At 34.1% G+C, this 12,754-nt stretch overlaps 1 protein-coding gene across 1 annotated transcript in view; it reads left to right on the top strand.

Annotated features, from left to right (window-relative positions):
* Positions 1–12,754, top strand: part of blw (ATP synthase subunit alpha blw, mitochondrial) — a 36,315-nt gene that overhangs the window by 19,630 nt on the left and 3,931 nt on the right. Inside the window, exons 5-7 of the mRNA XM_085819546.1 lie at positions 1,991–2,157; positions 11,620–11,768; positions 11,851–12,002. Of these exons, the coding sequence (XP_085675672.1) occupies positions 1,991–2,157; positions 11,620–11,768; positions 11,851–12,002 (468 nt within the window). The remainder of the gene's footprint in view (positions 1–1,990; positions 2,158–11,619; positions 11,769–11,850; positions 12,003–12,754) is intronic.

Genomic DNA, 12,754 nt, shown 5'->3' on the forward strand with positions numbered 1-12,754 from the left:
TGGAGAACGCCATCTCAAGCCTATAATACAGACTGCTTGTTGCCAAGAGTGAAACATGGCGGGGGTTCTGTTATGGTTTGGGCAGCCATATCGTGGTTCTCTGCTAGCCCCATGATAACTGTGTCAGGGTACATAACTGCCAAGACTTATGTGAACATTTTGGCCGATCAAGTTCATCCCATGGTACAAACTTTGTTCTCCGATGGTGATGGTGTCTTCCAAGACGACAAAGCCCCTGTTCACACAGCTCACATTGTCCAGGACTGGTTTTCTGAGCACGTGGATGAGTTGTCCTATCTGCCCTGGCCACCACAGTCACCAGACCTGAATATTATCGAACCTTTGTGGTATACATTGGAACGGAAAGTGCGTTCTTGTTATCCACCGCCAACATCGTTATCTGAACTTGCCACCGTTTTGCAGGAAGAATGGTATAATATTTCCTTGGGAAACATACAATAACTGTATTTATCCATTCCGAGAAGACTGCAAGCTGTTTTGGATGCCAACGGGTTTCCTACACCATATTAAGCAAAGAAACATGTTTTTTTAAAGGTGTTTCCATATTTTTGTCCAAGCCCTGTATATATATATATAAACTGTTTATATTGTAATATTTTTGAAGTATTATGAATAAATAAATGAATATAAAATATACTCTTATAACCAAATTGCATTGTGTCAGCAAATGAATGCGTGGGCTATATAAATACTTTTCATTTAAATCAATATTCATGCCTAACATAGATTTTAAAATACTTTATTTGTAAACTAGACAGTTAATCGTAGCACATAAACTTGGTTTTTTTTCCTCCAATTGTAAATTTTGTGACTGTGCCAAATGTCTATCGTAGTTATTTATTTAGGCTTATGTACAAAGTATTTTCTTGATTCTGCATTAGAATTGTTTGTTAATGAGTGATTCATCTTGAACCATTCTTCTAGAAATTTGAATAAATAATAGTAATAATAATGGTGCATCAGTGGAAGATGTTTATTTATATTCCAATTTCATTCACTTCAGACATGGTGAATAATGGTGCCAGTTCATGATTCTGTCCTCTGAATATTCTTGCAGACATGGATGAATGGCAGAGTAGTCGTATAACTATTTTACTTTTGTGTCCCAAAGTGTATGTTCTGTTAAGACTTAGTGTAACACATTGCATAGCACATGCAATAAAATAGTAGTGGTGTACTTAGGAACATTTATGTGGAATAAAGGATACAAATATTTTACATATATACTTCCATATATATAAAGAATTTCAAACTTGAGTTATTGCCAAGTTAATTTTTTTTTTTTTTTTTTTTAAATTTCTTTCATTGTAAGGTAGCAAGTCCCAAGTAATTTTCTTTAAAAAGAGATGTTGACCAAATTGATACATATAGTGATAAACATCATTGTCATTAGTTCAGTTTGATTTTGTTAAAACATTTCTAACCGTAAATTAATTTGGAGGCTAGTTATTTCAGTAAACAAGGCATGAAATGGAATGACAAGCTTTAAAATTTTTTCATTGAAAATTCTTACTTTGAAAACTGTTGTAATAGATAAGAAGATAAATTTAATTTAATTGTAGCCTATAAAAAATTTAATTTAATGGTAGCCTATAAACGATGTATGCACCTCTTTTTTTTTTTTTTTTTTTTTTTTTTTTTGGTCGAAAATTATTCAGTACGTATTGTCCTATAACTGAAAAGATACAACTTTTTTAATCATTAAGTTGCAGAATTTAGTAGCTGCAATACAATATTTAGATTTGCTATCCATAAAGATATTTGCAAATAAAAACTAATTATTAGATCTGGGGATTAATTGTAGTAAAACATACTACTGCCATTTGTCTAAAGTAATTATGGTAGTTTTTTTTAATATATATTTATTGCAGGAATGTTTTTATTTGTACTGCCGTGTTATAAGTATATGTGCTTCTCTTTAAAATTAAATGTTTATGTATATATTTTTTCTGTTCTTTAAATTTTAAAGGGACCTATTAATTGCACCCGACGAGCTCGAGTTGGGGTAAAAGCACCAGGTATCATCCCTCGTATATCTGTGCGAGAGCCTATGTTGACTGGAATAAAAGCTGTAGACAGTTTAGTTCCCATCGGCAGAGGACAGCGAGAATTGATTATTGGTGATAGGCAGACAGGGTAAGTATCAAATGTATTTCCTTGTGAAAGTGGCTAATGCACTTGTAACAACTGAACAAACTACTCTGATACCAATTCCTAGAACCAAGCAGACAAAAAAATTAGTTACTTGACACACAAGACTACTTTCAAATGAACCTGGCTGATGATTTACTTGCTTATAAAACAATTTGATATAACTCATAATTGTTGTAACCATGGAGCAATATTTCTTTCGGGTAAACTGCTTAACTCTTTCAGACTCAGTTACAGATGGTTAATCAAATTTGGATAGGACTTTTCAGTCTCAACCTCTGGTGCAGAAGATGAAGAATGCTTTTATCCATGACCTTAAAATTCTTTTCTTGTCCTCGTGTCATTTCTTATAATAGATGTTTTCAAACAGGAGGGAATGCTCTAACTACTTTTCACTGCAAAAGACAGTTTATAAAACTATATTTATCAACTTCTTCCCCAAAATAATTCTGCAGACTTTATTATTATTATTATTATTATTATTATTTTGTCAGTCCAAAGTTAGAGGAGCTCGTTATGCAGTAGTCACAGTGTGTATTGTATGTTTTTTATGTAACTTCAGGTAATTTTATTTCTGTTTACCCGCTCTACAGCATTATATTGTGGTTGCCACAAGGGTCATTTTAAAATGCTTAACTCTTTCGCATAAATAGAGGCCAAAATTTGTTTTACTCCAACATCTAAAAGGGCCAATACAGTGGCTCCCAAAAGTGTTCGTACACTTATGATTTTCATTGAAATAAAGCTCTATCCGTGAATTAAAAGTAAACTTTCTGAATGAGATTTTAATAATAAGATCTATAATCTATTTGTAACAAAATTACATGAAATATTTTTTTTAAAAGTAACGAAATTTTATTTTAAAGAAATTAATATAAAAAAGACAGACATTTTATCTCGCAAGTCTTCGTACAGTTAAAAAAAAATCTTGACATATTAGTAAATATTTTCATTTTTTGTGAAATTAATATTTAGTAGGATATCCTTTAGCATCCACAACAGCTTTTAAGCATCTGGGAATAGATTTTACTAGTTCTTTGTAATTTCTGTATCAATGTTCATCCATTCTTCCATCCTGACTGTTTTGAGTTCGCTTTTCGTTTTGATGTCGTGTTTTTGTACTCTAACCTCTAGTTCTTTCCAAATGTGTTCTATGGGTTTTAAATCTAGCAACTGAGCTGGTGTTTTAAAAACCTGTGGACATTATAGAGACACCACAGGTGGACGTTGAGAGCCCGTATGCTTAGGATCGTTATCATGATTAAAAATAAAGTTGTTTCCAATACCTAAATTTTGGACTGATAATTTTAAATTGTCTCTTAAAATACTTAAATAAAGGGAATGATTCATTATGCCATCAATAAATACAAAATTACCTAGTCCTGATGCTGCCATGTACCCCTACACAAGAAAGGACACCTCCACCGCCATGTTTAACTGTACCAACTAAGTTTTTAGAATGAAGTTCCTCATTTTTTCTTCTCCATGCAGGTTTTCAACCATCGAAACCAAAAATGTTAAATTTGCTTTCGTCAGCAAATAAGACATTATTCCAGTACGTTTCGGGTGTATTTATCATTGATTTTGCGAATGAAAGCCTAAGCTTTCTGTTTTTCTCACTAACGTTTTTAGGGCAGAACGCCCATGTAATCCAGTTTCTCTGAGAAGTTGTCGAACAGTTTCAGGTGAAATTGAAGTAGAGAACTTTGCATTAAATCCTGCACAAACTTTTTACAGCACTCAAATGTGGGTTTTGCACAAATTTTCTAATTATAGACCTCTCATCACGTTTAGTTAACTTTCACGGTTGACCTTTTCTTACCTTGTTTTCAACCCGATTTTCTTCTTTTAAGCGTTTTATCACATACTGCACTGTTGAATGGGATAAATTAACTAATTTAGTGATATTTCGAATTGATTTACCACTACTGTGGTGAAAAATTATCAATTTTCGAATGCTGTTTGTAATTTCTCTACAACTGTGACCCATTTTTCAGTAATAAATAGAATATTATGAAGTAAACAATAAAAAAGTAAAGCAAACGATTTTTTTAAATGCTATTGTTATGCAAAAATTAAAAAAAGCAGCAAACAATAATTCTAATTTTGATTTTATCCAAAAATATTTCAGTGTAAGAAGACTTGTGAGATAAAATGTTTATCATTTTTTGATTATTAATTTGTTTAAAATAAAGTTTCGCTGTATTTTTTAAATATTTCATGTAATTTTGTTATGAATAGATTATAGATCTTATTATTAAAATCTCATTCGGAAAGTTTACTTTTGATTAATGGATAGCACCCTATTTCAATGAAAATCATAAGTGTACGAACACTTTTGGGAGCCAGTGTACATGTATTTTTGTTGGAATTAATATCCTTTCTCCCCTTCCATGCCAGGTAGAATGCTACAGTGCTAACAATAACCTACTTAAGTAAAGTGAAAACTTCTGTCTTGGAATCTTCATGCACTTTTACCACTGTGTGCCGTTTTCCCTTAGGACAGGATTGCAACTTTGGGCATTAATAGCTAAACAAAGGAAAAGGAAAGCACATTCAAATAACAACTACTTTTAGTCGCTTCAAAAGAATGAGCGACATGTCATTTAACAACACCCAAAAGCAGTGAGCTATGCACTAATGTAATGGGGGGAAAGCACTAGGTAGAAAACAATTCAGGCAACCTGCTGATGTCTGAATGGTAGGTCATTTTGGGCGACTTCGATCTGAAAGAGTTAAGACCTATTCTCCAAAATTTAATTCATGGATTGGAAATTACTTTTAGCTCGGCTCCATATTTTAAAATAAATGTACTTAGAAATGAGCCTGCAACAGCTTTTGCCAAGGCTCTTGTAAGAGTGATCCCTCTGTTCTATTACTATAAAAATTTCTTTTTGTGGTATTTCTAAAACTTTGTCTGTATTCATTGTATATTTGTCCGTAAGTCATTTCTAGCATTTTATAATCACCTATGACCTATAGATGCTAATTCGCATGTTTTGGAAATGTTTATCCAGACTGAAGTCTGGCTCAATACGGAAAAATTAATCATAAACCTGCTGCAATAATGTTTAAATGCATTCTTTTGTATTTGCTCATCACCAAACAGAAACAAATTTTATTTAAAATGAGAGAAATGATAAAAAAGCTTTCAAAGCTTCTGAAAGAAACATTTCTTCTTAAACTTCTTTAACATTTTAGACAAATGAAGAACTTTTCGCTTTTAATTGATAAATTATACTCGAAGAAAGAATGAAAATATGATGGCTGATGCTTTGTTCACAAGCAATTTGGATGATGAAAGAATAGAAATAGCATGTGCTATATTAACTTTGAAAATTTTTAGTTTCACAAGAGATAATCATGGAGTTGAAGGCTGATTCCTAGTTTAAAAATATTTATACTCACTTAAAGGGTCCTGATAATTTTGAACATACTGATGATAGGGAAACCTTATTTTTATGCTGTTTATGTACCAGTTGGGTTTTAACCAACATCATTTATTTATTGGCATGTGCCACAAAACTTGATAAATTCTGTGATAACTTTTGTAGGAGACATAAATAAATTGATTTCTTTCACCCTCACTGCTGTCTGCTTGATGCCTAAATAAGTCTGATAATAGTGTATTGCATTATTCACTTAAAATGCTTAATCTTAGAAATGTTGGGATTACTGGTCTGAATTCTGTGTGACTCTCGTATAAAACAAAGGACCATCAATAATGTTGCGTGCGTACGGGTTCGTTACGAAATGAATGCACAAGTCCGATGAAAAATGAACAAAGATTTATTATTATCACAACAAATTTTCTCAAATTATCATGCAGTATTACAATATCTCACAGTAGTTATCTTTTAACTACTCAAATATCCAATAGAACGTAATTCAAAACAGCTAAAGAACGCTAATCCACGGATTCGCTACAATCAACAAGAGCAGTTTTCTAAACAACAACAAACTAAGCAACTACTACAAACTGAGATGTTTTCCTCCTTTTATAAGATTTTAAAATCATGCGCTAGAATTTTCCAGTACTTTCTCGAAATCAAAAAGAGATATTTATTTATTTAACGCACGCGCTCTTGTATTTTTAATTTTTCCGGCTTAGCTTTCTTTTAATATTCGTCATGCGCTGCACTGCGCGAGAAATAAAACCAATTAATTTATAATTGAACTAATATTAGCTTTTTAAATACCAAATTCGTAACACTGCCCCCTTCCCAAGGACTGCACGTCCCGGGCAGTACAATCCCTGGACAGGAAGCTAAATTTACAACTGTGGCATAAATGCAACTGAGGCATAAACATTACATTACAATATCAAACAATATAAACAATAAATGCAATAACTAACTTGAACAAATCAAATGCTATCAAATACTAAATACAAATCAAATACTAAATACAAATCAAATCAAATACACATTTATAAACAAAAAGGACCATGGTCTTATACTATTTACAATTATTTACATTATGTACTATGGCCATAGTAATGAGCTAACCTGTCGTAAGAGTTCGAAGACTCATGGATCCGAACCATGACGTCATTTAGCCTGTTTAGGATTGTGTGCGAACCATCCCAAGGTGACTGTAAATCAGGCCTGACTCCTTTTCGTCGAATCGGGTTCCACAACCACACTTTGTCTCCTTCGTTGGATCTATGTCCAGCAGCTCTCGTGTTGTATCTGGTCTTCACTTTCTCCGTCGCCAAGTTCACTCGCTTTCGTGCGGAACGGTGCATCACTTCAAAACGGGCCTTGACATCTTGGATGTGTTCCTCAGGCGATGAAGGCGCATCCGTACGGCAATGAAACAGGCGGTCACAAGGCAGACGAAGGTCTCGACCGAAGAGCATCTGAGATGGAGAATAGCTGGTAGTCTGGTGTTTCTTTTCGACCCTAGCATGATTTCGGCTGTTTCTCGAGCTGGTTCTTTCGGACAAAGCGTCGGCATTTCCAGGTGAGGATCCCTTCTTAGGATGGATAGTCATGTCTTCAGATACTGAAAGCAGTTTGTTGTTTTTCAAGTCTAAGGAAAAATTGTATTTCCTTAAAAAGTCCAATCCGAGTATGCATGGATCTGTAATATCCGCCACATATGCCGTGTGATGGTAGGCGGCACTTCCAAACGTGATGTTTACGTTTAACTTCCCAGTTATGTCGATCTTGTCACCAGACGCAGTCTGAAGGGTAACACAGGATGGTGTCCAAATAAGTTTATCTTTAAACTGTTCAGCTAAATCTTTCCTAATGATGGTAACATTAGCTCCTGTGTCAATGATCATACTGCAAGGAACTCCATCGATATTCCCATTGATGGACAGTCCGTTATTGTTGCCACTCACTGTATAAATTTTAAGAGCTTTAAAACAAGGTTTTTCACTATCTGGCAACCTCCGTTCCTCGATATGGTCACTAATTTGTTTACTGCGTTGTTGCTGGGAAATGGTCTTATTTTCCGTACTTCGGGGTGTTCTGCAGTTTCTTCGTATGTGGCCTTCAACTCCGCAGTTCCAGCACTTTAGAATTAGTTTCTTTTCACTTATGTTCCGTCTCAAGCCACTGACTTGTCTGGTAAAATCATCTGCTTTATATTCCGTACCCTGGGGTGTTCTGCAATTCCGTCTTAGTTGACCTTCACTACCACATCTCCAACACCTTAGAGCCACTTTCTTCTCGCTCCTACTCCGTATCAAATCTTCGACTTGTCTGGCTAAATCATCTAAACGAGCCATCAGTTGATCCACTGGCTCATGGACTCGCACAGCTTTAACTGGGTAGCGATCTCTACTAGTTGCTTGCTGGGCTGCCTCGAACTTCATGGCGTACAACAGAGCGCTTTTTATGTCCTTTACATCTGCCATTCGAAGAGCTTTCTGTATTTCAGTATCTCGGATGCCGTCGATAAAGTATTGTAAGGACAGGATTTCCCTTGTTTCTTTCGGGCATTCCGAAAAGGCGAGATGGGACAGCCTTTCAACATCCGCGGCGAGCTCCTGAAGTGTTTCGGTAGGCTTCTGTTGACGAGATTTTAATTGGAGCCTGCTGTAGTCTTTTAAACATTTCTCGCTGAAGCGCAGCTCCAAAGCGCCGGATAGAGCTTCGAAATCTAGCCTTTGATTTTCGGGAAGCGTCTGCAGGATATCCGCTGCGTCTGCTCTCAGAGAAGCGGCGAGATGACAGGCCTTAGCTTGGGAATCCCACCCATTCGCATCCGCAACGATAGAAAACTGGGTCTTGTACACTTGCCAGGATGTCTTCCCATCATATGTGGATAGCTTCAGAAATGGACGAGCAGGCATCGGTAAGAATTTAAAATCATCATTCTTGCTCCCTGCCGTCGCTACGAATATCTTTAATGTTTCCATTTCTTTGGCAACTGCAGAAACTCTCTCATCAATTTGTTGTTCGACTTGGTGTTGGACGGCACAAACTCTTCCTTCAATTCGTTCCTCCACAGCCGAAACTCTCCCTTCTATATGTTCTTTTACAGAAGAAACTTTTTTTTCTATTTCTTCTTTCACCGAAGAAACTCTTTCTTCAATTTGATCTTTTACGAAAGAAACTTTTTCTTCAATTTGTCCAACTTTATTTTCAACTGTGTCAATTCTGCCTTCCATAGCTTCAAATTTATTTTCTATTATGCAGGTAATTTCTCTTTTCATTTCTTCTTGACATGCTTCAATCTTTTCTTGACCAGCTTGAACGGCTTTCATTTCGTCCTTAACGGATTCCTGGCCCAATTTCATTTCTTCCTTAACGGATTTGACGGCCCCTTCCATCTTTTCTTGGAAAGCAGCAAATGCAGTCATCATTTGCCTGAATTGTTCTTCCATCGCTCTTGTTATTGGCATTCAAATCCCACTTCTGACACCAAAAATTGTTGCGTGCGTACGGGTTCGTTACGAAATGAATGCACAAGTCCGATGAAAAATGAACAAAGATTTATTATTATCACAACAAAAATGCTTGAATTTTCTCAAATTATCATGCAGTATTACAATATCTCACAGTAGTTATCTTTTAACTACTCAAATATCCAATAGAACGTAATTCAAAACAGCTAAAGAACGCTAATCCACGAATTCGCTACAATCAACAAGAGCAGTTTTCTAAACAACAACAAACTAAGCAACTACTACAAACTGAGATGTTTTCCTCCTTTTATAAGATTTTAAAATCACGCGCTAGAATTTTCCAGTACTTTCTCGAAATCAAAAAGAGATATTTATTTATTTAACGCACGCGCTCTTGTATTTTTAATTTTTCCGGCTTAGCTTTCTTTTAATATTCGTCACGCGCTGCACTGCGCGAGAAATAAAACCAATTAATTTATAATTGAACTAATATTAGCTTTTTAAATACCAAATTCGTAACACTAATTTAGAAGTTATTTGCTGTTTCTTATCCCTATAACATCAGTATGTTCAAAATTATCAGGACCCTTTAAGTGAGTATAAATATTTTTAAACTAGGAATCAGCCTTCAACTCCGTGATTATCTCTTGTGAAACTAAAAATTTTCAAAGTTAATATAGCACATGCTATTTCTATTCTTTCATCATCCAAATCGCTTGTGAACAAAGCATCAGCCATCACATTTTCCTTCTTTCTTCGAGTATAATTTATCAATTAAAAGCGAAAAGTTCTTCATTTGTGTAAAATGTTAAAGAAGTTTAAGAAGAAATGTTTCTTTCAGAAGCTTTGAAAGCTTTTTTATCATTTCTCTCATTTTAAATAGAATTTGTTTCTGTTTGGTGATGAGCAAATACAAAAGAATGCATTTAAACATTATTGCAGCAGGTTTATGATTAACTTTTCTGTATTGAGCCAGACTTCAGTCTGGATAAACATTTCCAAAACATGCGAATTAGCATCTGTAGGTCATAGGTGATATTAAAAAATATATGCATTAAAATATCATATAAAATCTTTAATAAACATTTTGAACATTTTTATTTACTATTTAATTCTTTTGAAGAATATTCACAAAACTTTTTCATAAAGAAATCGCCAGTTTGGTGAAATTATGGTATATTAAAAAAAGAAGAGTATACTACATCAAATAATGAATTGTCTGTTAATCGTTGCACTTGCATTGTACAGAGGATATAGATTTAATAGTTTAAAATCTTGTTTTATCTCCATACATATTAGCAGCTGTAATTTATAACATGTTTATATTTAAAATTAAGGATTTAAAAAAGCTATAACTGGACATTAGTTTGGCAATGTGTTACTGCTTTTGTGGTGTTTGATCTTGAGCACCAATTCCACGAGGCTGTGTCTGTCTTCCTTTATCTTTCTTGATTTGATGATAAAAGAGTATTGACATTTTTTTATTTGACTAATATGAACATTTTGCATTGTAATAAATAAAAGATAATTAGATTTGTATTCATATATATTAATAATATTTGGTACTTCCCATCATCTAAGAAAATTGACAGACATCCCAGCAAAACTGCACCAAAGATTCCAGTGAAAGTTTGAAGGAACAGATTGCTGTCTATTTAGTTAGGTAATCAAGTTAAAAATGTGACAAATAAAAACGTAAATAACTATGAGCTCACGCTTTGAGATTATGAGGCAAAGAAATTCCTCAAAACAAGTGCCAACCATTCCAGCAATTGAAAATCCCCATAGGAATAAATATTAATAAAAAAAGTCACCTTTATGAACTTGGTGACACTTAAATTCACGTAGTAGTTTGCCTTTTGTTGTTTCCTTTTTTGGGAGGTAGATGACATTTCAATGAATTCCAGTCTTTTAATATGGCACATCAGTATAGCTAGTTTCATAACTTTCAAAATATTTTATATATATGCCCACCAGCGGCCGAGCGGTAAAATCGCTGAACACTGGTAGTTCGGTCCGAGGTTCGAATCCCGCGAACGGGCTGGCTGCATGGGCGTTTTCGTGGTTTTCCCCATGTGTAACGTGTATACGAGCCAGTTTCCCTTAGAAAGTCCTCCACGAAAGGCATCCCTCCGCTTAGGCAGATAGCCCTAGTGTGCTTTGCCGTATTCTCAATACATACACACCAAAATATTTTATTATTTGCAATCTGTAGAAAATAGAGGTTTTAACTCCCCCTCCCATAATGCAAGAGAAGAGCAGAAAAATAGCAATTTATAGTTTTCTTACAAAGCCTAATGCGGCTCCGTAAGGAAATTGTAAAAAAAACCAGACCAAGTTTCTATGAATGTGTTATGATATTATGCCTATTCGTTATTGGTAATAAATTGCACTGCTTGATAGCAGTGTTGAATATGATCAAAGCACCTAATATTGATTATGGAGCAGTTTTGAGGTTTTTTTCCTCTTTAAAGAGTTTATATGTAATTGTTTAGAAGGGTTTTTTTAGCAGTATTAAAAGTATTGATAAAAATCCAATACTTTTATGCCTCAAAAAATTAGATACTGAAATTTTATTTTTACAGGAAAACTGCCATTGCCATTGACACTATTATCAACCAGAAAAGATTCAACGAAGGATCAGAAGAAAAAAAGAAATTATTCTGTATTTATGTTGCTATAGGTCAAAAAAGAAGTACTGTTGCTCAAATTGTGAAGCGTTTGACAGATTCTGGTGAGTAATACACTTCCTGTGATAGAATCTTTGGATTTTTGGTATTTAATATGAATGCTCCATTTAATATTATCTTTTATAGATGCTATTAAATACACCATCATTGTTGCTGCAACTGCATCTGAAGCCGCCCCCTTGCAGTATTTGGCACCATATTCTGGTTGTGCTATGGGTGAATACTTTAGAGACAATGGAATGCATGGCCTTATTATCTATGACGATTTGTCTAAACAAGTAAGCCCTTAAACTTCCATTAAGTATCTCCTTGATGCATGTTTAAGTATTTTAATATTCATTACTAATATAGATTTATTTCAGTTAACTATGAAAGAAATAAGATGTTATGTGCATTTAAAATTCACAAAATTCAACTTCATTCAAAAATATTTTGTATTAGACAGCACTTAATATGATCATGATTCATTTTATCATTTGGATATTGTTGTCAAATTGCTGAAGTCCCAGCTGTTTTTACTCCAGGCAGAAAATAAGTTGCTTATTATTGTAAAAAATTCAGTTAATGTCCTTAAAGTAGTATTGAATTTTTTTTTTTTTTTTTTTTTTTTTTACATTGGGATAAAGTCTCCAAATAAAGTCAAAATAGATTATTAAAAAATGCCAAAAGACCAAGAAATATCACCAAATAAGGCAGTAAGCCACCAAACACCTTGATATTATCACACATTTAAAATTAGGCAAAAAAGGCAACTTAGTTTAATGTGTTGCTTTGAATAACGTTTTCAATTTCAAGAGGTAGCAGATTCAGGTCTCGTCTCGAGGAGCAGAAAAATTTCTGAAGAATTTGTTTCTTGCTGCTGAAGAAATCTACACCAAACAAAAAATGCATTCTCGGCTAATTTCAAATTTTACACTGTCAAGTTCTCTTCAAGTTATAAAAGAAAAAAAATCAATGTAACCCATTTTCCAAGTTTAGCAAAGCTGAAATACTGGCTAATCTTGCTTTTATGGGAAGTACTCATTTTTTA

This window comes from Stegodyphus dumicola, chromosome 6 (genome assembly GCF_044657685.1).
Source record: "Stegodyphus dumicola isolate Sdum_Otavi_A_Nest chromosome 6, ASM4465768v1".
In the NCBI taxonomy this organism is placed as follows: domain Eukaryota; kingdom Metazoa; phylum Arthropoda; class Arachnida; order Araneae; family Eresidae; genus Stegodyphus; species Stegodyphus dumicola.